At 38.5% G+C, this 25,354-nt stretch overlaps 1 protein-coding gene across 3 annotated transcripts in view; it reads right to left on the bottom strand.

Annotated features, from left to right (window-relative positions):
* The window catches only part of LOC119488674 (E3 ubiquitin-protein ligase rnf213-alpha-like), a 53,393-nt gene that overhangs the window by 19,260 nt on the left and 8,779 nt on the right, over positions 1–25,354 (bottom strand). For 2 of the 3 annotated variants that reach the window (XM_037770521.1, XM_037770522.1), the window contains exons 10-41: positions 25,021–25,277; positions 23,547–23,738; positions 22,986–23,175; positions 22,640–22,695; positions 22,353–22,512; positions 21,762–21,893; positions 21,507–21,605; positions 21,278–21,400; positions 19,219–19,408; positions 18,774–18,947; positions 18,396–18,548; positions 15,073–15,692; positions 14,422–14,581; positions 14,125–14,342; positions 13,301–13,438; positions 12,874–13,029; positions 11,487–12,768; positions 11,034–11,215; positions 10,748–10,903; positions 6,792–10,358; positions 5,175–5,305; positions 4,856–4,951; positions 4,615–4,736; positions 4,243–4,356; positions 4,104–4,153; positions 3,308–3,458; positions 3,064–3,199; positions 2,643–2,828; positions 2,191–2,315; positions 1,905–2,065; positions 1,314–1,517; positions 698–885 (exon numbers count right to left, since the gene is read on the bottom strand). In XM_037770521.1, the coding sequence (XP_037626449.1) occupies positions 698–885; positions 1,314–1,517; positions 1,905–2,065; positions 2,191–2,315; positions 2,643–2,828; positions 3,064–3,199; positions 3,308–3,458; positions 4,104–4,153; positions 4,243–4,356; positions 4,615–4,736; positions 4,856–4,951; positions 5,175–5,305; positions 6,792–10,358; positions 10,748–10,903; positions 11,034–11,215; positions 11,487–12,768; positions 12,874–13,029; positions 13,301–13,438; positions 14,125–14,342; positions 14,422–14,581; positions 15,073–15,692; positions 18,396–18,548; positions 18,774–18,947; positions 19,219–19,408; positions 21,278–21,400; positions 21,507–21,605; positions 21,762–21,893; positions 22,353–22,512; positions 22,640–22,695; positions 22,986–23,175; positions 23,547–23,738; positions 25,021–25,277 (9,869 nt within the window). The other variant, XM_037770523.1, reaches the window with a different exon arrangement.

Genomic DNA, 25,354 nt, shown 5'->3' on the forward strand with positions numbered 1-25,354 from the left:
TTTTCCTAAACCTAACCAAGTAGTTTTATTCTGAAAAGACTGGAGCAGAAATTTACATGTGCGTCTCGGGTTGCTTGTTATTCATAAGAAAACGCACGAAAAATACGTTGTTGAAAGTCGTGCTGCGCATCAAGAAAAAAAAAGAGAAATTCGTCTCTGTGTACACGAATGAAATAGATCAAATTTAGTGACTTTCACAAACTGACGTGAGACTGTGTTGACCATCCATCCGATGGCCTCAGGCTTTCCCACCTGTCTCAGTCTCCAACTTGCTGCCTCTTGTAGTTATTATAGTAGTGAATGAAGTTTTTGCGCAATGCCACAAAATAGAGTTGTTGAATAAGGCTTTATCTGTGCTATTCACAGTGCACATGGTTGACTTTGGCATTGCATCACTGTGTGAAATATACATCCATCCAGTTTCTAAATAGCTCATGGTATTAGTGATGAGGGAGTAGAGCTTATTCTAGCAAACACTGCATGAGAGGCCTGGGTACCAGCCCTGATCAGATCATCAGTCTATCAAAGGGCCTACAGACACACATATAGAGACAAAAAAACATTCACAATTTAAAGTTCCCAAACCACCTAACCTGCTTGTGACCAGAGTGGGAGGGAAACAGAGCATCCAGACAATATCCATGCAGACACATGTCATTTAGTATTTTACTCCCATTTCAGTACATCAGTTTCTTACCTGACACCATGGAGTCCTTCTTTGCGTCGCTCTCCATATTGTTTGGTGTTATGTTGAGAGCAAATCAACTCCAAAGAAGTCTGCAGTCTCTTCACCTGCTTTAGCCAGTGCTGGCATAGAGCATCAGTATCTAAATTTGCAGACTCCAGGAGTTCAACACATGCCTTGGCCGCATGGACATCCAAAACCTACAGGGCACCAAAACAGTTTGGAAGTGATTCAATACTTTTGAATAATTTGAAAAAATCCTGTGAAAAGAGCCCAATAATATGCAAAACATCCAAATAAATGCCTTTCAAAGATGACAGAATTAAAGGGTGGTCAATATTTGGTTTTTGTGTACAAAAATTGTTTACTGAATGTCCTCTCTGGTCTGGGATTTTTAAAAATGAATACAGTTGTGATGCATTCTCTGAATTTTAGTGTTCTGTACCCCACAGAACACCATAACAAAACAATCATTGACCTTTCTTATCTCCAAGCATCTCTGTGACATCATAACACTTTGCACCTTGAAATTACTCAATGACAAATTACAATCACAGGCCTCAAGTTTGTAGGATGGGTATACATTTTCCCTTAAGAAAATGTTGCTGAAATTTAGAAATGTGTTTACCATCTCTGGACAATGTCTAATGTGCTTGTTTCTTTGCAAAGAAGAAACAACAACAGGCTGAAGAGATATCATCCGTAAGAGGTTCTGCAGACGACTTTGGTAGAGATGGTAGGCAATGTGAATGAGAGGAAGAGAGAGCTCATCTTCATCTCTTTTTCGTCTCTGTACTTCATCAACGCAGCTGGCCAGGGCCTGACACAAGAGCTGAGGAGTAAATGCACAAGTAGATTTTTAACAGCAATGTTAATGAGCAACCACATTAAGGTAAATTTGACTGAAGCATTTAAAAGGTTTGACAAACCAATTTCTCCATAACTCAAGTGTAGAAAATCCATGTGGTTAATGCTTATGTATGTGTAAGGCAGTAGCCAATGAGTTTAGTTAAATTTCCTTCCACTGCTAGCCGTGTGTTGCATCAACAACATTTTGAGGCAGTGGAATGTTAAATTGGATTGTTGTATTTGACCCCACTGGATTGGGTTGTTGAAACACCACAAAAATCAAATATATACAGTAAATTGTTTTGAGGAAGTGAGAGCAGTAGTATTGCAGCTAATGGACGCAGACATTAAGCACTTTATTTACTCTTACCTGCAATTCTTCATCTGATGCCACTTTCAGGGTCATGGTAACAAAATCCTGCAGGTACCTTTCGAAAAAAATTTTCTTCATTTTTTCATCCACATTTTTTGCCAAGTAACTGCCAAGTGGAGTGTTCAAGAACAGTTCTTGGAAACGTCCAGGTAAATGAGCTGCACAGAAATGCCACTGGTAAGTAATGGTTCAATCTTTCAGTTTCAGAAAGTACTTAAAATGTACAGCACAACTGAAGGACAGAGGGCATTCAGATATGTTACTTATACAGTTTGATATTTACTTTCAGGTCTGGATGTTTGCATCATGAGCCCATCCAGGAAGTCTTTGATCCACCAACTGAAGGGCATGAGGCAGCGCATGATGTTGCCACCTGTGCTATGGCTTTGTACCATTAAGACACTGGAGCTGTATGAGAGGCAGTAGGCAAATGTTATGAATGTGACTTTGCAAGACAGAGGAATTACAATACTTTTATTCTCACTAGAATAGCCTCTAACTAATACTGTTATTCATTAGATTTGACTTGCATTTTTTTCATGAGTCAGAAAACAAACCATTCAGAACTGACAGCTGTTACAATGTTCCTTTTTAAAAACTAAATGTAAAAAAACAGACTAAAACAACATCAGTGGTATGTTGTCAAGATTATCTTGATCATCAAAGATGATGAATCTCAAATTGAAGCACTTGTGCTGAATAGATACCATAATCATACAACCAAGAGATACTCACTCGCTTTCCACCCTCACATAAGGTACATGGAGCATCTCTTTGCTCCCAAATAGCTCAAGCCATAGGTTCCTGATGTCATCGCCCTCATTCAGCAGAAGTTCCACATTGCAATCTCGGTCAATGACTGAGACCAAGTTGGCTAGAAGTGGAGTGACAACTGCTTGGATTTTCCTCCACAGTGTGTGTCTGTGAGAAATATCAAAATGATTTTCTTAACATCAAGCTGACATTTGCATATGTAAAAAAAAATGAGAGAGTGATACACTGGCAGTGATAAACAGCTGAATAGCTTGTGTAGTTGAAGTTTATACTATAAATAGATTTAAGTAAGTGATGGATTAAATGACAGAGAAAGATTGTATGCAATTATAGTAAAGAAAAAGGTCACAAAGACTATAAGGGATGTAAAGGAGAGACGTACAGGAATGTTCCCCCCTCTTGAAGAGCATTGACATTAGATGCCTCCGTTAGAACCCATCTTTTTGGATTGAGGATGTTGGCCTCATAGTCCTCTAACAGTGAGTGGAGACGCTTCCTCACAATGTTCGCAAACACACCTTAAAAACAAAAATTGTCAGTAAGGTGCATTTTCACTGCACACGGAGTAGATGTATATAACAATGGCCTGATATGAAAAGATCAGCCACATTGACTTATTTTCTAACCTTGTGTCTTACTTCCATCCAGAAGTGTGAGCAGGTTCTCAACTCTCTTAGTGCTGAGTTCACCACCGTCTGCTGCATCTCTGAGCATGCTCACTGCACTCTGCACACAACTCCTCATCAGATTTGTTACATCAAACAAATCTCCCCAAACCTACAAAAATGTGAACAAATAAATTAACAACAGCGGCCTGGCATTTGAAAAAGGAAAAATGTCCTAGTAGTGAATCCTGATTCAGTAGCTGACTCGTGTCATGATGTTGCACTTTTTGCCACATTATGGCAAATAGTAGGGATGACTTTGCCAATGTATAGTAGTGAAATATGGTGAAGTGTAATCATGGTGAAGCCACGATTTCTATGCCAAATCATAAAACATTCTCAGCTGTGGATAGATACTTCCCATTGTCATGTCTGAGTCAGTGTGTCTCCTCACAATAACTCCCAGATTCAGAATATTTCAAAATTCACAATGAAATTGTGAGCCCTTCCTGGTTTGGTATCCGGTTACAATACTAATCTGATCCCTGAACTGTGATTCAGACTTCGCTGACCTAGCTCTTTAAAATGACTTGTTATGCTGGGTATGTCTTCCGTCACCAATTTAAAAATAATGCACAAGTAGATAACAAAAGTAAAAGAAAAAAAAAGTGGTGGCAAATGTTAAACTTCTACAGTTAGTTTGTACTTAACCATGCATCAGAGATTAGTAAATTGTATTTTGTTTATGAGCCTGACTGGTTATCAGGTTTGTTTTGTTCTTCCTGGTTTATGAATATGGGTGGTAAATTACACATACAGTGGAATCATCATTTTGTGGCACACCGATGTGGTCTTCTGTCTCCATGGCTTGAAAAGAAAGAGAATTATAAGTGAATTTACTCATTTACTTAAAATATATAACATTCTTTAGAAAAATATGATCTTTGATGAATTACCCTCAGGTGGATCTTCAAAAAGTTCACTTATGCGTAGATTTTTCAGGGAATGAACATCAGAAGCAAACTCTTTTGATCTTCTGAGATCATCAATGTGAACAGACATCCAAGGACCTGAAAAAAAAATAATTTTAAAAAGTGATATTAATGAAGACACAATATGTAAGTTTTAACCGTTATTTAAATTGTCTGCTCTTTCTTTCTGATTAGTTTTTTGTTGTTACTCTTTATGTGCAACACATCAGGTGCTACTGTATATATACTGTATTAATATTATTACCATTACTATTGTTTTGTTGTGCTAATATGTTGGTGAAATAGAACAATTTGCTACTCATGTAGTGTGTGTGCATGTGTAACAGCAAGACTAACCGCCTTGAAACCCAACATAGGAGGTCCCACCCTCGATTCGAGGAAGTTTGGTGACAAAGTACACAAATGTCTTTGTGTTGTCAGTAGTGGCCCACTTGTTTATTTCACTGATGCATGAATACCTGAGAAACCCATGCATTAAGCATAAGTAAAAGAAAAAAAAGTGAACAAATGTGAACTTTTGCAATAATATTAGAGAAAGATGTAAAAGAAAGTAATATGTGATGATTTTCAGACTCACTTGGCCGAGGAAAGAATATTCCTCCTGTGGGAGTCTTCATCATAGTCTGTTTGGATAATGAGCACTTTGTCTGCAGGCGTTGAGTCAAGAAATTCCCTAATACCAGGACATAGTCATTTGAATAGACAGTCATCACTTGACAGTTGTATGCAGGTCCATATATCTACTCAGTGTAATGCACAATATTGTCAGTTTTATAATTGGCTAAGAAGCATCCCAAGAAAATAAGCCCAAGAGTGTGGGAAAAGGCCGTTGTTTGGTTAGACTGAAATGAGCACCTAAGCAGATGTGACATGTTCTTTATATTGTATTTACACACCTGATTTTCTTGAGGAAAGAGTACTCTGTGTCAAACTGTTGCAGTGACAGCAGTTTGATATCATCAAGCTTTATCACATTCTGCAGTTGTTGAGTGTCTGCTGCAGTCAGTAGCCTGGAAAATGTTGTTACCTTTAAAAAAGCAAAAGAATTAGGAACTACAAAATATTATGCAATTCATTTCTCATTTGCTTTTGCTAACAGAAAAGGCCACCAACATATACAGTACTGTTTCGGGGTATAACAATTCTCGATTCGGTTCAGACCACGATTTTTGAGCCACGGTTCACTTTGTCCATTCGTACAATAATTTCTTACAAATTGAACACAAATGGTCCAGGTTTTGGTGCTGTAAATAGACATCTGTTAGTGAACACTGTCACCTCCTGGATGCTTTGTTGAACTGCGATCTCGGGTTTAGTAGCAGCCACCCTGAGAGCTTCGCCTCTTAACATAATGAGAGCTGTCGCGGTGGCGGGGGGAGAGATTGCGGCATGGAAGCCGGAACCGTGACACGAGACCGTGGACGTTTGTGGTTTCGGTCTCGGGTTTCTGAAGCGTTACACCCGTAGTACTGTTACATTGTCAAGGTATGTGTTATCAGCCTGTGATTTACTACGCAGGCCACAAGTAGTAGTAGTAGTCAGCTGTGAATTGTATATGACTGCACCTTGATATTGCTAATCATATATCTTGTAATAATTTAAAGTGGCAGTAGGCGGTATATTTTAGGCATCATTGGGCAAAAATTCCATAATAACCTTTCAGCATATTGTAATTCAACTGTTCTGAGAGATAACTAGACTTCTGCACCTCCTCATGGCTCTGTTTTCATGCTTTAAAATTTTTTGCCTGTGACGGGAGACTTTGACCAATCACAGGTCATTTCATTGAGAGAGCGTTCCTATTGGCTGTGCTCCGGTCATGTGACCGGAACTTCGCATTCTTTCACCAGATTTCATAATGGCGGCGGCGTCACAAACTTTCTCATTTTACAGCTAAACAGTACACTACAAGATGATTCTGAAAACATTTGAGGCGAGAAATAGGCATTAACGTAACATAATATTGATTTATATTTGATCAGCGCTGCCTAGTTTGACTATTTGGTCGGAGTTCGCGAGTGATTGACAGCTGGCTCTCATGGACAGCAGGCCTCAGATCAGCTCTTACTGCTTGTTTACCTCCAGTCTGTGAAATCTTGCAGATGCTGTTAGGAGCACCGAAGGACACAGAGACACATGATTTTTTTCAGGTTATCTGTTTCATGCACTTTTGTCACGCTATAGCAACCGTTTTATAAAAAAAACAACCTTCTTTGTAATTTCGATTTTTTTTCCTCATGTACTACTGTAATGCATGTTGAAATTTCTACAGCCTTTTACCAATATGAAACAGGATCTGCGCTGTACTGTAAAACCAGTAATAACTTTAATCTGTTACTTCCACTCCACATGAGGATATTTTAAGGTGGAAACAATCTAAAGCTAACTTAACAAAAGTTCAGGTGTAGGCAGAGATGGCATAGACATTATGCCAGAGTCAGACTGTTAAAATGAGAATGAAAATTATCTATATTGACTAATATTTGATAGAATAGTAAAAAAAAATGTTTTACCTCAGTGAAGAAGTGGGACTGTTCCGACTGCTGTGTGTGATAGACAATGTAGTCTCCCAATGAACTGTGCATCTTCTCTTTCACATATTTTTTCATTAAATGTTCCCTTTCCTCATCAGGCAGTCTGGATTTGTCCAGACGAACAACCGAGTCTGAAGTGGCACAGTTGAGCAGAATGTCTTTGGCTTTGTTCAGAGTGGTCTGAGAATCTGTTTCAACACTTTGATTCTCTGTTACTTGCAGGACCACAGAGGAGCATGTGTCTGAGTGGTAGCCGATGAAGACATCACTTGGAACGTATTGCTTTTTCATGGAGTGTTGACCACTTGAGGAGACAAAATCAGCAACCCATTCCTGTAGTTGTTTGGCAATGTCCTTCTGCTCATTTCTGAGAACAGTGTTGATGTCAAGGTAGTGTTTCTCCAATCTGTTGATCAGTGGGATTGGAAACTGCTCGTAGACCACCTCTTTCTCTTCAATGACAATGAGCCTGAAGTTTTTGTGAACTCTGCATTTCACACGATGTGTTCCTAAACCGAGATCAACATACTTTTGGCCCCCTAGGGTCACATAGTATTGGTTGAGAGCATCATACAGACTTTCGTACAGATTCTGAAGGTTCAGAAGCACAACTGTCTGTCCAGTCTCCATGCAAACCTTGACACGATTGATGTTCCTACAAATCTGCGTGTACTCCTGGTCCTTTGGGAAACTAGACCCAAAGATGATCTCTGGCTGGATTTTGTGATGGTGGAATATCTGTTGGAGAATCTCAAGAGCTGCGTAGTTTTTTGTGAGGATTAAAAGATAACGACTTTCGTCCTCTTGGCAATCTGGAGAGATGCTTGGCTCGACCAAATCAATGGTGGTGACGCTGGCATTGGCAAAGTCATCTCTGAGTTCGTTGTTGAATATGCTCATCACATCCACATCATCTTTTCCGCTGAAGTTTCTCAGGACTGCTTCAGTGATTTGATTTGCGGTGGGACTCTTATTACTGTTTTTAGTAATGGAAAATACCATCTTTATCAGACTGTAGAAATCCCGCAGACCAAAGAAACCCCTGCCTTCTTCGCATACTGTCATATATGCTTTTGCAAAAGGCTCAAAGAGGTGTTTGATCTTTTCAAGCACCTTCTCTTCAGACGAGCATATCCCTTTAGCACTTTTGATGAGCTCTTGCTGGTTTGGATCTCCACGCGACACAAATATTCCACGATTCATCTTCGCAGGGTCCAGTGCCCAGTTGGAAATTCCAATGAACCCAACCCTTTGATGAGGTTTTGGCTCATCGTCGACACAGCCCTCTTCCAGTAATGGGTGCAGTGTTTTCAGTGGCATTTTAGGGGAATCTTCAGCCAATCCAATCTCGTCAAGAACAACGACTGAGATGTATTCATCCAAGTTTTTGCTTTCCTGAAAGCGGGCACACTGTTTGAATGTGTTGATGATTCCTTCAGGGGTTGAATGAGGGCTGCACTGGAAAGACACCAGATGTATCTGCTTCAGCGTCTTGTGGAGTTCAGAATGTGAGGCAGGGCCCTGCATTGCATCTGCAATTAGGGTTTTGGACAGTGATTTGGAGCTCCCTGGTTTCCCAACAATAAACAAGGGAATTCTTAGCTCAACACAGATCACCATCATGAAGAAGTTTTCTTTCAAAGCCTCATTTCTGGCTATTGTCTTACCCATGGGTACACCATCAAGTAGGAGGTCCTGCATGAGTTGGATTTCTCTCTGTGTGTTGTATTCACTAGGAAGAAACTGGCTGATAGTTCTCTGATATTGCCTTTTGTCCTCCAAGCAGGACTGATAGCACACTCCAGTGGCCATCAAGAGTGACCAGATTACTCTGTCACAAGCAGGTGAAAATGATAACATCTTTGTGTTTTTTTTCTTCTGCTCTTCAAGGAATGCTCTCAGTTTCACAGCAAACATGTTGTGATTTTTGTGGAACCACACAAACACGTGCATGCAACGTTCAACATCCCTCAAACTGACAAAGCTGCACTCATCTTTCTTCTCCCTCATGAACTTTTGTGATGACGACAACACCTGAGTTATAGTTGGAATATAATGCTTCTCAATCGAGTTGGCCTTCACCTCTCTTAGCACTATTTGTTTGATGTACATTTGCTCTGTTGAGTCATTGAGCTGCCCAAAGTCCCAAACAAGAGGAATCATGCTGGGGGGTAACGCATGAACACGATACACAAGCTGGCGGAGAGGGATGGAACCAAGTCTGTCTTCAGTCTCCTCAGCCCTGACCCGGTAGCCCAATCCAGATGCCTCAAGCCTTTCAATCATCTTGTCTGTATGTTTCCTGTAGGGGTTGCATGCAGCAACAATCTGTAGGCCTGTTTGAGAGCCAAGTTGTTGTCCCTGTACAGAGTTATCACAAATGATCTCCTTGATGCTGTTGATGGCTTCTGTGGTGTTTGCCTCATCAAAGAAAAGAACTGTGTCAAATTCATGATTCTCTGTATTGGTCCTTGAAAGATTTTCTGCTTCCTTTACTTTCTCATGTATCATTTCTGATGTAGTTCCTCCATGAACCTTGACCAGTTTCATGTTTTCTGCCGCTGCTCCACACCTTCTCAGTTCACACATGAACTTTATGAGCCTTGTCTTCCCACATCCTGTTTCACCCATTATGATGACCGGGATGCCACACCTAAATCGCATATGGATTGCCATCATTTTGAGAATATTATCGGTGGTCAGTTCATATGTTTCATCAGGATCTGTTGGCCATTTGATGCCAAGCACACTGCACAGATGCTCAATCTTGTCAGCTCGAGGAAGCTGATCAAAGTCCCTATTAAAAGGGACTCTCTGAACTCTTAAGCCAGTGTACAGCTCTCGAGTCATGATGCTTTTCTTTATCACTTCTCCTGTCAAGGGGTTTATGGCATCAACCCCTTTCTGGTCATTGGGCACCAGGTGAAACCCAATGAAAGTCATGGAGATGTGGTCATCATTAAAAAAGATGTATGGATGTGGCTCAGATTCCCACCTTTTTCTAATGAGGAATGGAGCCAAGTCTCTTTCATTAAGCCCACTGATGTCAATTTGTTGCCTCCCTGTGCTCTGGTCAGTGATGCATAGTGATGGGGTTGCAAAGTCTTTGGACATCAAGATCATGAATTCAACCACAAAGTTTTTGAACCCACGAAGAGTGTCTCCAACAAACTCAAATTTGCAGAAGACCGAATTCTCACAGTCTTGCAACTGAAGATTAAGAAACCAGACGAAGTTACGTAGCTCTGCCCATGATGGATCTATTATGCCACAGTAGATCAAGAGTATCTGAAGAAACTTTGCATGAGTCCCTTCAATGCCCTGGTAAGTGAAGTTGTCAAGGTTGTTATTGTTGTAAAAACGTGTGAGGTACTGGTATGGTCTTTGATAAGCTTCACTCCTGAAACATTCATCATCCATGAGGGGGTCATCACTCTCCATGTCAGTGTTTTCCTCTCTCCTCATTTCCAAAGCCATAACCTCCTTTGGAGGACGACAAAACACCTTCGGGAAAACGTCAGAGAATGCAAAGTTTTCCTTTCGTCCCTAAAAATACACAAATAAATATATTCAAGTTTATAATCAATCAAGCCTATCCTCTCATTCAAAGATCTTGATCAAATTTATTTCACCAAAATGTTATACTTCATTCTCCTACTTGCTGCAAATTGCAGCTACTGCAATTACCTCTATAATATATTCAGCCAATCATAATTGTCCTGCCTGCAAAACAAAATGCTAGGATTCTGACAGGATGTGGTTTCATGTACTTTGCGTAGCTCACCAGTTAAATTTAGTTATTTTAGAATCCTTTATCAAAACATTTAACTAGACAAGGTGCAACAATAATGTAAATAATGAAAGGAAACCCATAAAAAAGTGTGATATGATTTCATAGGATGAAGAATGCACAGCAACAGTAAATCTCAACTTACAGGTCCGGGATCATATCTGGGCTGGTGATTTGTGGATTCCAGTAACTCAATGATGTACAAGTGTTTCTGGCTGCAGCGCCACATCCGTCCATCTGAATCCATCAGGTACCGCAAAAAGAAAAGCTTGAATAGGAATTCATTCAAGCCTTTTTGCACCTGGGTATTACAGTTTGCAAAAAGTTTAATGTTATTGGATACAGACAATTTTGACTTAAGGATTCTCTAAGAACCACACTGTAAAAAAGCAAAGAACTTTCATTGTCATGGTTGTATAAACATTGCTTACCGAGGATGTGACGTCAAAGTGAAACATGAGATCTTTTTGTTTTGGTGTGTCATACAAAGACTGGAGAATCTTGTGGTCATCAACCTCATGTTCAGTTAGTCGGATGCACTTCTTAAATGCAGTTCCTTTTTCAACACTTCCCTCCAGCTTTTCATACAATCTTCGGACATACAATGACTTACCTAAAATGGTAGAATAATAACATTTGGCTGGCTGAAATCACGGCATCAATAACAATTGAGTGGAACACAAATGTTGATGTTACTTAAAGCTCAGATCAGGTTCAGATTCTCAATACAGTATACTGTATAATGCATAACCATAGAAATTGCTATTATTACTTAAGTTGCTTTTGTTGTTGATGATATATCTTCATAATTCCTTTACATAACACTGACACATAGAGTAAATTAGAAATATGAGAAAAAAAACTACTGTACATGTAGGACTCACCTACTCCTGCACGTCGGGAAGCAACAATGCCAACAGAATGGCCACCTTTGAACACAGCGTTCTTGTGATCGGAGTAGACAGTGTAATGCCTGGACAAGTACTTCTGGATCCTTTCCAATGGCTCTTGTGGCACAAAGTCTCTTTTGAACTGACTGAATGCAGTAGGAATGTAAGTGTGCTCCCTGTCAGAGCTGCAAAAGATCACAAGCCTGCAATCCTGTTTAAACAGGGAACGCAGTTTCTGAAAACACTTCTCCATTGCACAGCTAACGTCATAGGTTAGTTGGTCTGCCCAAATCATTGTGTAAATCTTCTGGCCAATGTCACCTGGTATGAGAGCTCTCCTCAGGAAAAGCTCTACTTGCTCATAAGATGTGGCAGGGGTACACAAGAGAACCTCATCATAACTCGGCAGTGGCTCATAGTCACTGGTCATGTACAAGGAGATACTTGAAGTCAGCACCTCATCGTGTGGGCAGATTATGAGATTTGGTTGGTTTGAGTAGAGGCCTTTTGGGAGACATCTTCTGAATGAATTGTCCCTAGTCTCTGAGAGCACTGGTTCTTCCATTTCATTTTCACTTTGGTTTTCTGTGACAGTCATCATTTCCAACAGGCCCCCTAAACTCCTTATGTCCAAAAGGTCATGGAAAAAGATCCCCTCATTCTTCATGTAGCCATTCCACAACTCTTCCAGTTCTTTCAAACTGACAGTCTGGTTTGTCATGTCTGCTGGATCATCGGCTGTAAAATGACTCACATTGACTGAAGACATATCGCTGTCTTCCTGGTGAAGAAAGTGACTTTGAAAGTGAGTATCTTCATTAATCCTTTTGCCAGGCTCAAATTGGTTGTAGAACCTTCTCCATGTGCTCCAGACATCTGATGTTATGCAGTTTGGTTTGATGAAAGAGAGCATCATCAAAGCTTTTTCCTCTATTTCTGCATTCACATTTGTTGGAGTCACAATACTGCACAGGTAGAATATTTGTTCTGCTGTGTAGTAGTTTAAGTAGTAGTGATCAGATCTCTGTTTGTCCATGAAGTTTTGCCAGTCATCAAGAAACAGCTCCATCTTCTTGGAGAGCGCTACAAGTTGTTCAACTAAACTTCCACATACTTGGATGCGATGCAGGGTCTTGCAAAAGTTGATTTCCATAATGATACATGGGTCACTCTGAGCTTTGCAATAAATCTTAGCGTCCCAACACCTGAAGAGTGGGTTCCCTGCAGCATAAAGGTCTACAAATGCTTTGGCAAGTCTTTGGACATTGTCAAACACCTGAATATGAAGAAAATAAAGTGAGATTACAGGCAAAGTAAAAAATACAGACTTAAACTATAAAGCTCTTTTCATAAAGTCACAAAATATACAATTAATACACACCTCAGCAAAGTGTTCCACTTCACTCTGATTTTGTTCCCCTCTTCCGGACATGAGCATAAGTTTATTTTGCAATTCTTTCAGGTCCTCATAGGTGCACGTCATGTTTTTCTCATGTCCGTCCTGAATTTGCAGCATCAGGGAAGTCTCTAGAGTGAGCTATAAAGGGAAACATCAATATGATATGGACTACATTAGTGTGTTTATTTCACATCACATGCACAAGGCAAGAAAAGCAAATTTAAATTTTGTTGATTTATATATACATTACTAAAGTTAAAAATATTAGGTCCCTGAAAAACAAAATTGCACTCAAAAGGTAATTATCTGATCATCACACAGAAAAATGCTATCATGTTATTGTTTTTTTCAAGTAGTCCTGTAATTCTTTCAAATGTTAACATTCATTTCAAGTAGTCTGTTAGCGTGCCTTTTGGTGGTTTAGGGCCTTGATAGTGTATATCCCATTCTCATTGATGGATGTAGCCAGGGACAGGGACGAAAATTCAACAGATCCATGGCTCTCCTTTACAGTCTTTAACCAATCCAGATGACGTGCTGTATCCCACTGAAATCAGACACCAAACAAAAAAAAATCTGAATATAATTCTAAAGTAAACTAAAATAATCAAGTATTTGTTTCCCATAAAATAGTAAAATAGCTAGTAAAATACAGTAGCCATTTATTTATTTTATGGAAATTGGATAAAACAGGACTTGGCATACATAGCAAACTAGGTAGTTAACTTCCCTCAGAGGATAGTCCTTTTCCCAAAAGATTGATGTAAAAAGGTTAAATGTGAGAGTGGACTATTTAAAGCTTTGTTTTTAGTGTTTTTACAACAAAGTTGTTATTTCATTTGTCCATCATTCCTATTGGTTAAGATAACATCTTATTGGCCAATCTAATTGCTGAAATTTGTGGACACATCGCTAGAAACTACTTAACAATGGAGTCCATTAAAGCAAGCACCACAAAGCACCTAGAGGTTCCGAGTGTAAACATATCATTTACTTAACAATTTCAAAAAGATTTTGGAGAGTTACTCTGTTTCAACCTTGACCTACCAAACTTTCCGTAGTTGTGCATATACTGGGTCATATTGGATATAGCTGGTGAATAAATCTTCATGGTCACTTTCAAATACTTTGGTTTAGACAATAATACAACTTAGGTATTTATGATTGCTTGTTGTTAGATTGTAATAGCAATTTAACTACAGTATGGTGGTAACATAAAAGGTGGAATCTCACCAGCTTCGTTGGTATTTTGTTGTCATTTTCAAGTGCCTTCCACAATTTTGACAATGACTCTTTGAAGGCCTCAAAATCAGAGTCCTGCTTCAATCCATACAACATGGATGAGTATCCAAGAACAGCGTCATGAAAACAGGCCACTCGATCCACATCCATATCATTTTCTCCAGCAGAGATGGATGCCAGGTCAACAAAAACTTTCAGCTCATTAATATCTGAAAAATATAAATTTCCTTAAGCTGATACAAATTGTTGTGTTTAACACTTGGTAACAAAAAATGGTATCTAATGTACCTTCAAGCGCTTCTTTAACCCACAGGACAAACTCTTGGCTTCGACTGAGTTTCTGAAGACATTCCCTGCGATCATTTGTAATGTCCAAGAGAATCTTTTGGGCCATCACGAAGTTGTCATCTATGCAATCCAGGCTGTTTTTCTTGAAGTCAGCTTTATTCTGAAAAAATAAATTTACTGTATGAAATCATTGAGTGTATGATTCATGATTCCAGTTTAGATGGTTCTATAAAAGCCTATTTGACGTAACAGTTTAACCAAAGGAAATTAATTTTTCTCAACCTCTTATCTAAATGATATAGGACGGTGGGGTGATGTACTATTAAAGTAAATTATTTTAATTCCCATTTCATATTTCAATCTACATTACAATAAATGTGTAAAGTGGAATAGCTAATTATATATTTACAGCAGTATATCCTAATACCGTATGTCAATCACATGCACCTAGAAAATACATTTTCTACAGCTGAATACAACTATATTCTTTTATATATACCAAAAGTATCCCTCACAGATTCTCCCTTATGAATGATTTGATGTCAGTAGGTCTGCTGTTAATGTCAAGTAAGGACTAGTGTTTCTTTGAAAGATGTTTTGAAGGACATACTGTATCTGCTCTTCCTAACTTTAAATTGTTGGGAAACGTACCATTGGCAGCAATTTCTCCAGTACTTTAAAGTCTCCTTCTGGACATATTGTGTTCCTGATAGCCATGATGATTTCGGCAGATTCCATTGCAAGATGAAGGTCATGGTACTGTTGAATTTGCTGAATCCTTCCTTTGATCCATCTTCTGTCATCAGATGGATTTGTTCTGCACATGATGTTTAAATCTTTCTGCAAGTCTTCATACTTTCCTTTATAGTCCTCAAAGATGCTGTCTACTTCCTCCAGTAACAGTTTCCCACTCTGCAGACCATCATAAAGCTCTTTGTACTTGCTGTAGCAGCCCTGGAATATTTTGCTGTAGACCAGGTCGAGAGTGTATATTTCTTCATTTCCATCGAGATGTTCAGTGTCATCTGTAACGGCTTGGCCTCTTGACAGTTCTTCCAATTGGTTCATCCAGCACATTTTGAAGATTGCACTGTCTTTAACGGCATGCATTTCTGAAGCCATTTGACGGGTGATATCACAAAGGTTGAAATAAGTGACCTGCTCAATTGTATGAGAGGTCTGCCCATCAAGAGTGTGAACCTTCATAAATTCAGTCAGATTCATCATCTCAATGTTCTGATGCAGTTTTTTGTCCAACCCATTGAAGTCAACTGTGGATTAAAAAGATATTAAGAATGACAGAGATGAACAGGTCCTTCAATTGTCCTCTCAGTCCTATATCCACAATATCATAATCCAAGATCTGCAATGAACTACTTCACGGGTCCCTTTCAATGTAAAGGAGTAGAGACTTGATACTAAAGCCCTGTCAGATCAACTAAACTCCTCACCTTGTTGCACAGAGGGCAAGAAGCCCCTGCAGATGAACCACAGACTTGGAACTATGCACCTGTATGCTTCTATAAAAAGTAGCATGTGGTTCAAACACCACAGCAATTTCTGTGAACTTCAAAGAGCATTGACAAAACTGACTGCATCACCTCATGTCACCTCACATGTTCACATCGCAAAGGGTACAGCTGACAATGAGATAACTGCTAACATGCATGGAAATTGCACCACCTGCATGAGAGGCAATAACCAGTCAATTGTCTGTATCTGTATTCCTAATCAAAAAAAAATATATAATGAAAAGACAAACAAAACAAACAAACCAACCATTACCATGGCTAATAAACCACAAAATCTATGGGAGGTCCACCAGCACCAGAACCAAAAACTAAAGTATCAGTAAATTCCTCTGGAAAGAAAACCCCCGTTTTGTTTCTATACAAAGTTCACTATGGACAGCTGGACAATTTCTCACTCCCACTCCCATTGTGGCTGCTGGTACCTCAGCAAATTAGCTGCTATCTTTTGACTTGACACACAAGACCAGGCTACTTCCTATGCAGAATATGCTACCCATCTCCATGCACCTGGTGAGCTATGGGCAGAAATATTAATAATTAAAACCTGAATTTGGATCACATAATTTTAATTTACATTGTTTGAAAAATTGCATTGAAAATCTGAATAATCTGAATAGCATAATTTGAAATGGAAATTATTAGTTTGGAACTGAATTCCAATAAATTGAACATAATATTATGAATTATGAATTAAGTTGCTATGAAACTGTATTTGATCCTCACTGAAATTTCAACTCTTTATCCTTCACATTCAGTTCTCACAATTCAAATTCAGTTGTTGTAATTCAATTTCAGTTTCGGGTCGTCGAGGAAGAGTGCAGATTCACAGAACTACCGGTCCGTGCAGCCTACGTTTTGATAGTTTGTTTATTGATTCAATTTCAAATTATGCTATTCAGATTCAGTTTTTCAATGGAAATATTCAAGTTAAACAACACAAATTCAAAGTAGGTGATTCAAATGCAGTTTTTTTATGTAATTATTCATGTTGAGCAATTCAAAATCAAATATAAATAATTCCTACAGTTGCAATACTGCCAACGCTGCCTGGCGTTGTTGGTGCTCGGGCCCTAATGATTCAAATCCAGTTTCTCGTGACACATAGTTTTGCCCATAGTGAGCCCTCAGGTCAACAGCTTTTGCTGCTCGTTCTTGCTTTGCCTAGTTAAAGCTGCAGTCGGTTACTTTGAGCAAATATGATATATTATCATATCATTGTATTCATAAAACTGTCATTATATCCTGACAGTAGTGCATGAGACGGATAATCTGTGAAAAATGTATATTCCTCTGCCTCCCCCTCGTGCTCCTAATGGCATTTACAAGTTTCTATCGCGCCCGAATGAAAACAACCAATCACAGCCGAGCTGGTGCCGGCCAGTCTCTGGGCAGCTGGCGAACTCCAATCAAACAGTCAAACTAGGCAGCGCTGATCAAATATGAATCAATTCTGTCTATTCTACTCTGTTACTGTAATGTCTATTTCTCACCCCAAATGTTTTCAGAAACATCTTGTAGTGTACTGTTTAGCTGTAAAATGAGAAAGTTTGTGACCCGGCTGCCATGTTGAAAACAGTCGAAACAGCCAACAGCCAAAACCAAGCACCGCCCAGCGGCCGGAGCAAACGTTCTCATTTTACAGCTAAAAAGCAGGCCTACACTAAAATATGTTTCTGAAAACATTTGATGTGAGAAATAGGCATTACAGTAACATAATCTTGATTCATATTTGATCAGTTTGATTAGTTTGACTGTTTGATTAGAGTTCACAAGCTTCGCAAGCAGTGACTGACAGCTGCTATAGAAACTTCTAAGCTCTGATCAGTTGTTTTTCTCCAGTCTGTGAAATCTTGCAGATGCCATTATGAGCACACAAGGAAAACAGAGGAACATGATTTTTTTCACATTACCTGTCTTGTGCATTACTGCCAGGATATGGTGACTGTTATATAAAAATAACTTTTATTTAATCATATTTGCTCCAAGATACCAACTTCAGCTTTAAGCTATGAGTCCCTGGATCCTTTAATTCTTGCTGCATCAGTGAAAGACATCTAAAAATGATCAAAGAAATACAATACAAAATTGAAAATACAAACACCTCCCAACAGTCTGTAGTTCAAATTAGCTTCTACAGAACATGGCTGTGTAATCGGCTTACAACTGCCCTCGGTCTTGATTAGCACCATCCGTAAACAACTGCCTAAATCATTAACCATTATGTTATATCATTAAATCATCTGAATTATCCCATTTTGAGGCCTCTGCACATTTTTATCATTTAAATTTGACTGTTCAGTGTATGCATAGAAATATAATTCTGCAAGAAATAACAATGTAACTACATCATAGTACATCTTTATACTGAGACTAGGTTTCTACAATGAAAGAAACTTGAACCTTAAACATTATTTTTGCTCTCATTGTGCCAGCGCTGCCTACCTTTGACATGTTGTGGAAGCTCCTGGCAGATTTGTAGAAGACCCCTGACCAGCTCCCTCTCGCTATGGACAGCTGCTGCTTCCTCTTTTCTTTGTCCCAGTAATCTTCTCATGTTTATGTCATCTTTACAACGACCATCATCGCAGAGGCCATCTAGAGGAACATAAACACTTAGATGAACACAAACACAAATGTACACTTTCAGCTGTGAAGCTCAACAAAGAATAACAACAACTGGAATTGTAAATTGTACCCACAATCACAATGATGCATATACAAAAACAGAAGAAGTAAAAAAAAAAAAAAGGAGAAGAAAGAGAAGTCAAAGGAAGAGGAAGTTGAAAAATAGTACAGAAATAGACAGATATTCCTACTCACCGATTTTCAGCAAGTCAACAAATTCACGGCCTTTCTGGACGATCTGCTTTAAAGTTTTCATTTGGATCTCTCCACTGAGGAACTTCTCTGACACAGATGTGAATGCTGTTCTCGCCAAAGTCATCTTGATTTGCACGTCATCTGACAATTTGTCAATCAGTCTTCCTCCTGCACCTGGAAAATAAGCATGCAAACATAAACTACTAAACATTTTACTTTGAGTTATGTACACAAAAAAACATTTTACTATGAGACAATAATTAAATATACTGACTTGAGATAAGCTCAAAACAACCCAAAGCCAGCCAGCATTCACTTTCTTTCTTTAACCATTACACTTGTCTTTCACACACTTTAGGTAAAAGGGCAACCATATGCTAGACAGTAATAAAGAGCAGATTCCCAGTCATTCTTGCAGCATTATACGTTACATTTAAGTATTTACCTGTCATTTGGAAAACTGTTTTGGCCATGGGCCAATTTAGAAGGTACTCAAATATCAAGTCCTCGCCTTCAATGTAATCTCCATTCACATCTGTTGGCCATGACTTCAGCACAAGAACAGACATCAGCTTCCCAAACTTTGTGATATCATGTTTCTTCAACAGAGCTGAAGCAGCTTTGCCAGATTTATCCTAAACAGAAAAAATATGGGAAAAATTAAATAATTTAGTACTCCAAGCACCACCACACACATGGGTAAATTTCCGCCAATGAAATTGTTTGTCCCTTCATGTTTTGTTAAGAAGATTGAGAAAAAAAAAACGTGTACATCCAGTATTTGTTGTACAGGTGCATAGAGCTCAAAATCTTGAAGAAAAGAGGGATGTACATATTAATTAATGCATTAATGACAAGAGCGTGATAATCTTTTTGGTCAAGACCATATTTTTTTCGTCCTCTTCAAGGTCAAGTGTCTGGGAGTTTGTTATTACAGGTATTCATAATTAAACCCTTGTAATAGTAATTATAAGTTGTTAAATATTACTATTATATATATTATTACATTATTATTATATAATTACTATTATATTATTACATTACTATTATATATATTATTACATTGCATTGTTAAATATTACATTTATTTATTGCACATACTACATTTATTCATTGACGGACTGCACACACTATGTTCACCCATTCACTCTGTATCTTTTATATCTCTATTATTGTTTCCATAATTTTTTTATACCTTTGCCTCTCCTGTGTTTCACTCTGTTTGCTGATGTTGCTGCTTTGACACCTGAATTTCCCTCCAGGGATTAATAAAGGTTCATCTTATCGTATCTTATCTTATCTTAAAGAATTGATTTACACCATTCATAGGAATTACAATTGTTTCTGAATAAACACAAAAAACATATCCTTAAAGGGGAACACCACCTAAACTAAGAATTCCAATTTGTTATTTCCATGGCCTCGTGAAGTTCAACAGTATTTGTGAACATGAGCTACTCCCTCTCAAAGCCAGAAATAAGAGAAGTACTGTAAGTCTCGAACTTGTGATGTCATAGGGTATAAAGTCTGGAGCTGCTCCATAGATAATGAATGGGAGACTGATTTTATAATATAAATAAGCTTTATTACTTCCTTCTAAGGCCGAAGGCCTGGGAAGGAGGTTATGTTTTCACTGGCGTTGGTTTGTTCTTTTGCGGGATAACTCCAAAAGTCTGCGATGGGTTTGAATGAATTTATTTGGAGGGGTGGGATGTGGCACAATGAACAATCCATTCGATTTTCATGGCGATCCGGATCATGATCCGGATTCAGGAATATTTTTAAGATTTCCGATCAGCCTGAGCATTAACACCACAGGGTATAACATATGTGCAGTGTAGCTGATGACGCGTGACCCCGTCTTTTCCTCCTTCTGAGAGCAGAGAGATACGTGTGTGGATGTGTGTGCTGAAGCTGCTGGCAGTCCGCGGTGAGAAAGAAAAAAGCGGCAGATGACGGGATGAGAAACTAGTGTAACGTTATACAGACATAACAAGGCTGCTGAATGAAAGAGGCATCCGCCGATACATTACACGGAAACACACCGTGTTAATAATAAGCCGACCACCTCAAGGTACTGCCGGCTGTAAGCTGTGATCTGTTTTTAAAGTAACGCACCTTGGCGGAGGTCCTGCGCTCTCCGAGTGCACTTCTAGTTCTATTGTAGCGTTGTCAGTTGTGAAACAGAAAATTAAGCCATATACACAGAACATTTCTCTGGGTGCTCTCAGTGTCATCTACGGTATAACATCTCTCCCCAATCATTGTCTATGGAGCAGTTCCACAATTTATACTTGATGACATCATAAATTTGAGTTTTACCACTGTAGTTTTTGGATTTGGGAGAGTTGTTCATGTTTACTAATATTTTTTGGACTGCCTTAGGCCACAGGAATAACATGTATGAATTTAGAAAATAGCCAAATTTCCCCTTTAAGCACTTACATTTACATTATATATTAAAAAGCATTTACTGCTTATTCACCACTAAACAAAAATCATACCTGACAAATAGCTGCAACTGCCTCCAGTGCACATTTCTCCATTGTGTTGCATAACAATGGACTTGTCTTGCTCAGTGCTTCCATCTTGTTAGAGTAGATTCCAATTTGATCCTCTGGGCGTTCCTTGCATACAAGTACACATCTTCAGTTTAGTTTCTCAAGTGCACATGTAAATATTAGAATCCAAGATCTGTAAAGCATGTAAACACAGACATAAATCCAGTCTTACTTGTTTTAGCTTTCCTTCAAAATCATCCATGAAAGTGGTTCTCCATGATGAAGTGTTTTCCTCATGACTGAAGGATAGTGAGACTAACTTGTCCCACACCTAGAAAGAGAGACATATATACATTTTAGTAGGTGCGCTACGCCAAAATTTAAACGCTATATACAACATCAAATGGCTATCGCACTGGAAAATTAACAATTTGAATGTAAAACCATATAAACAACACATCCATTACTGCCATTCATTTCTGCTTACCTTCATTTCATGGGGTACAGAAAACTGCGTACGATCCCAATCATTAAGCAGTTTGACTCTGAAGGTATATCTCCGCCATTTCCTCATTGTTTCTAATGTCTCCAGGATTGACTCTCGACTTATCTCTCTTGACTGGAATAGAATGTATAAGTTACTATAGATATCATTTTTTTCCTTTACATAATAAAAAAAAACTCTCTTCTTTTGATAAAAAAAAACTTTTTAACATACTGTAGAATTGCACTGCTTGCATTTAAGCATTAAGACTAAGCTAGTCTGTATTTTTAGCTTTGCTGTGTACTTTTAATAAGGAACATCACAAATAAGACTTTTTTAAAACATATGAAACACAAGTGTAGATACATATTCTAAACCTGGTCAAATGTTCGGTAGAGGAAAAACAACAACTAACTAATTAACAATATTTAGAAATCCACCTCAAGTTGATTCTTTTTCCTTTTTACAACATAGAAAAAAATAAAAGAATAAAGCTGAGCTGTAAACTGCTCCAGGCATTTCAAGTCGTGACTATGGCTTGGTATGGAGACATAAAAGTGTGGCCTGTCCAACAGTCTGACAAGTGGGCCTCACCTGAGAATCGGTGTGGTCGTATGCCTTTTCAATCAGACAGACCAGATCAAGGAAATAAATAGGAACATCACAGTAGCCTGGATCTGTCATGCGACTGCAGATAGATCCAAGAAGCCGTACTGCAGTTTTCAGACAACACTCTCCATATTTCTCATCAAAGCTATGGGAAGAAATATTTGATTACTGTTGTGTATGCATAAATATTCCTCGCAATATATACAGATACTGAAATTCACATTACTGCAGAGATCCTGTATTACAGTGATAGGTAAAGGTTTGTATTTTACCTTTTGCGGCGATGATTTTCTCTGCTGATGAGTTGTAATGCCAAATCTTCCAAAGCCTGTAGAGTGAATAACAGAGCACACGTAATTTGAAGACAAAAGAAGTTCACTGTGGTAGTGGTAGCTTTTATTTACATTGTATACCTTTTTTAGGGGGTGGGGGTGGGGGTGGTATATAATGCAGTGAGAGGGAACCAAAACAGTAAATTTGTGGGTCGGACAGCTAAACAATGAGCTGAAACTGCAGATCATCACTATGAGTGACCCCCTTTCACAGTTTCCATGTTTCCACATTGTCATTTCATATATTATTATAAAAATATATTATAGCCGCTTTCAGGATACATACCTTGTAGTTGGAGTGAATCATTCCAGATTTGATACTGAACTGTATGTAGTTAAGAATGTCTAGAAGCTCCACTTGCACACTGGATATGAAGCTGCTTAGATCATCCAGACTCAGCAGAGGCATCCAAGAGTGTGTGAGAAGACGATCAATATTCGTCAGGTATGCATGGTCTTTCATGATCTGTACACTCCTAATTTAAAGTCAGAGTTTATTATGGTGACCAGGTGGTGAGGTAGAAAAAAGATCAGGACATACTGGGGGTGAGGGGTGGGAACCAACAAACAATGCAGTAAACGAAATTTCAACACAATTTCCAGTAACTTCCTGGGGTCTCTGCTGGTTGCCTTGCAACCTCACATTATAAAGTATTTCCTGAAATGTCAAGCTATTGATTTAAGAAGTTTGGGTTTATGAAATACTAGGATAAAACATTAACCACTGCTATGGAATTTCTGAGTATTAAAAGTCAAATACTGTAACAGCTCTTACTGTTATTTAGAGCCACACATTTTGGTTGCGTACATGTGCTCAAGTATTTGCAGGAGAAAAACACTTACATACCTGTTGAAATCTGTTCCTTTGCTCCTCCTCAAGCCTGTCCAGGAGTCAAACTGTGCATTCAAGACCGGTGGAACTGGCTCAAACGGCTTGCTTTCTCCTCTAAGTAGGTGAAGCAGAGGGATGACCAAGACCCACTCCTCAATATGGTTTTGTCGAGCATTGCTGCAAAGCCTCTGAACAGCATCTGCAACACTTTACCAGAGGAGAAGTCAGTGTTTAGTTTCATTATATTTACAGTGGGAAAAAAGTATTCCATATTTGAAGCAGACTGCTGTTTTTAAAAAATAATTATATAGATCCTTAAGTTTTGTTTCTACTCTATATTATGTTGTTGGAAGATATGGTCAATTGTGTTCAGATCTGCGTTTTTGAGTCCTATTGAATGCAATGTTGAGCAAAGTAGTTTGTTTGTATGCTTTCAGGGTCAAGGCCATCACTGTTCATGTGTAATAGTTATCTGTCCACTGTGTTTTTAAATTGTTCAACATCTACACTGGAGTGCCAAAACAATAGAAAAGCACTTGTATCTTCCCATCTTCCTATACTTTTGATTTAATGGCACTGCTGTTGATAAGCAATGAAACAATACGTTACTGCCACCCCCTGTTAAGGACTGTTGCAGGGTGGATAGGCCCTTTTAAAAAGATCAATGACATACTTTGCATGGTTCTCAGGGTAAAGCTCAGTTCCATTGCCTCCTAGTCTCAGTGGTCTCTTATTTTATGTTACAGTGATTGTATATGATCACACAATACAAGTGCTGTTATTGACTTACATTTCTGTTTTTGTTGTCAGACAAATGCACTAATTTAAGAGTGGTAATTCGATGAGTGTAAGAATGGTAAAAGTAAAAGAGTTACAGCTAGCCTTTGTCAACAGTTTGATTATCATGATGAAACAAAGCTTGGATGAGAGATGGCTATCAGTCAACATTCCTCTAGTCATGGAGCTTATTGGTCTCCACAGTGGATACATTTAAAAACGTGTCTTGGGTTGTAGTGTGAAAGGAGAAAAATAAGTATTTTTAAATTTAAGTGTGTTATTGTAATCATTTTTACATTTAATAGATCTAGTGAAGTTTATTCCTGTTGCCTTTGTTATTTTCTCAGCAAAGTCTTGTTTGTGACAAACTAGTCTTTGTAAATTAATAAATAAATAAATAAACTTGAAGCCGACATCAAGTTGAATTTTTGATCATGTATGAGATCAATTGGAAGGGTCCTCTGACTGATACTATTTCCAGACCAAATAATACAGCTGACTGAACTTTTAACTGTAGAATGAATTGCCTATAAAGTGCTCAGGCTGACCATCACGATTGTCTTCTCTTTAAACTTAATCCAAATTTAGCTTTTGATCATTTTTTCTTGTTTACTTTTCTTTTATTCATTTTTAGTCTTTATTATCAATATGATAATGTTTTGTATTGGTAACAATTGTTATTTTATGCTAATTTAAATCACACATCACTTACCTCTTTTTATCTGACAAAGGGCTTGCAAAGTCTCTCCAGAAAGTGATGAAATCGTGTTGCGGCTTCTTAGGCAGGCAAAGAAGATCACATAGACTAGCTAGTTGATCTGTCATGTCGTCTTTCAGATACTTGTTGTAAATCAGCAAACTAACAACTCCAGCATGCAAAGGTGGTAAAGGGGATTTCGTTGTTTCTGTCTGCTTTCTGGGCTTGTGATTGATGTTTTCCTCCAGAACAAGTTTGAGCAGGTTTTTCACCTAGAAAAAGTAAAGGAAGAAGGTAACAATAAACATCTTACACTTACTTACTCTGATGGTAATTCTTGCTAAAATGA

The sequence above is a fragment of the Sebastes umbrosus genome, chromosome 5 (genome assembly GCF_015220745.1).
Source record: "Sebastes umbrosus isolate fSebUmb1 chromosome 5, fSebUmb1.pri, whole genome shotgun sequence".
In the NCBI taxonomy this organism is placed as follows: domain Eukaryota; kingdom Metazoa; phylum Chordata; class Actinopteri; order Perciformes; family Sebastidae; genus Sebastes; species Sebastes umbrosus.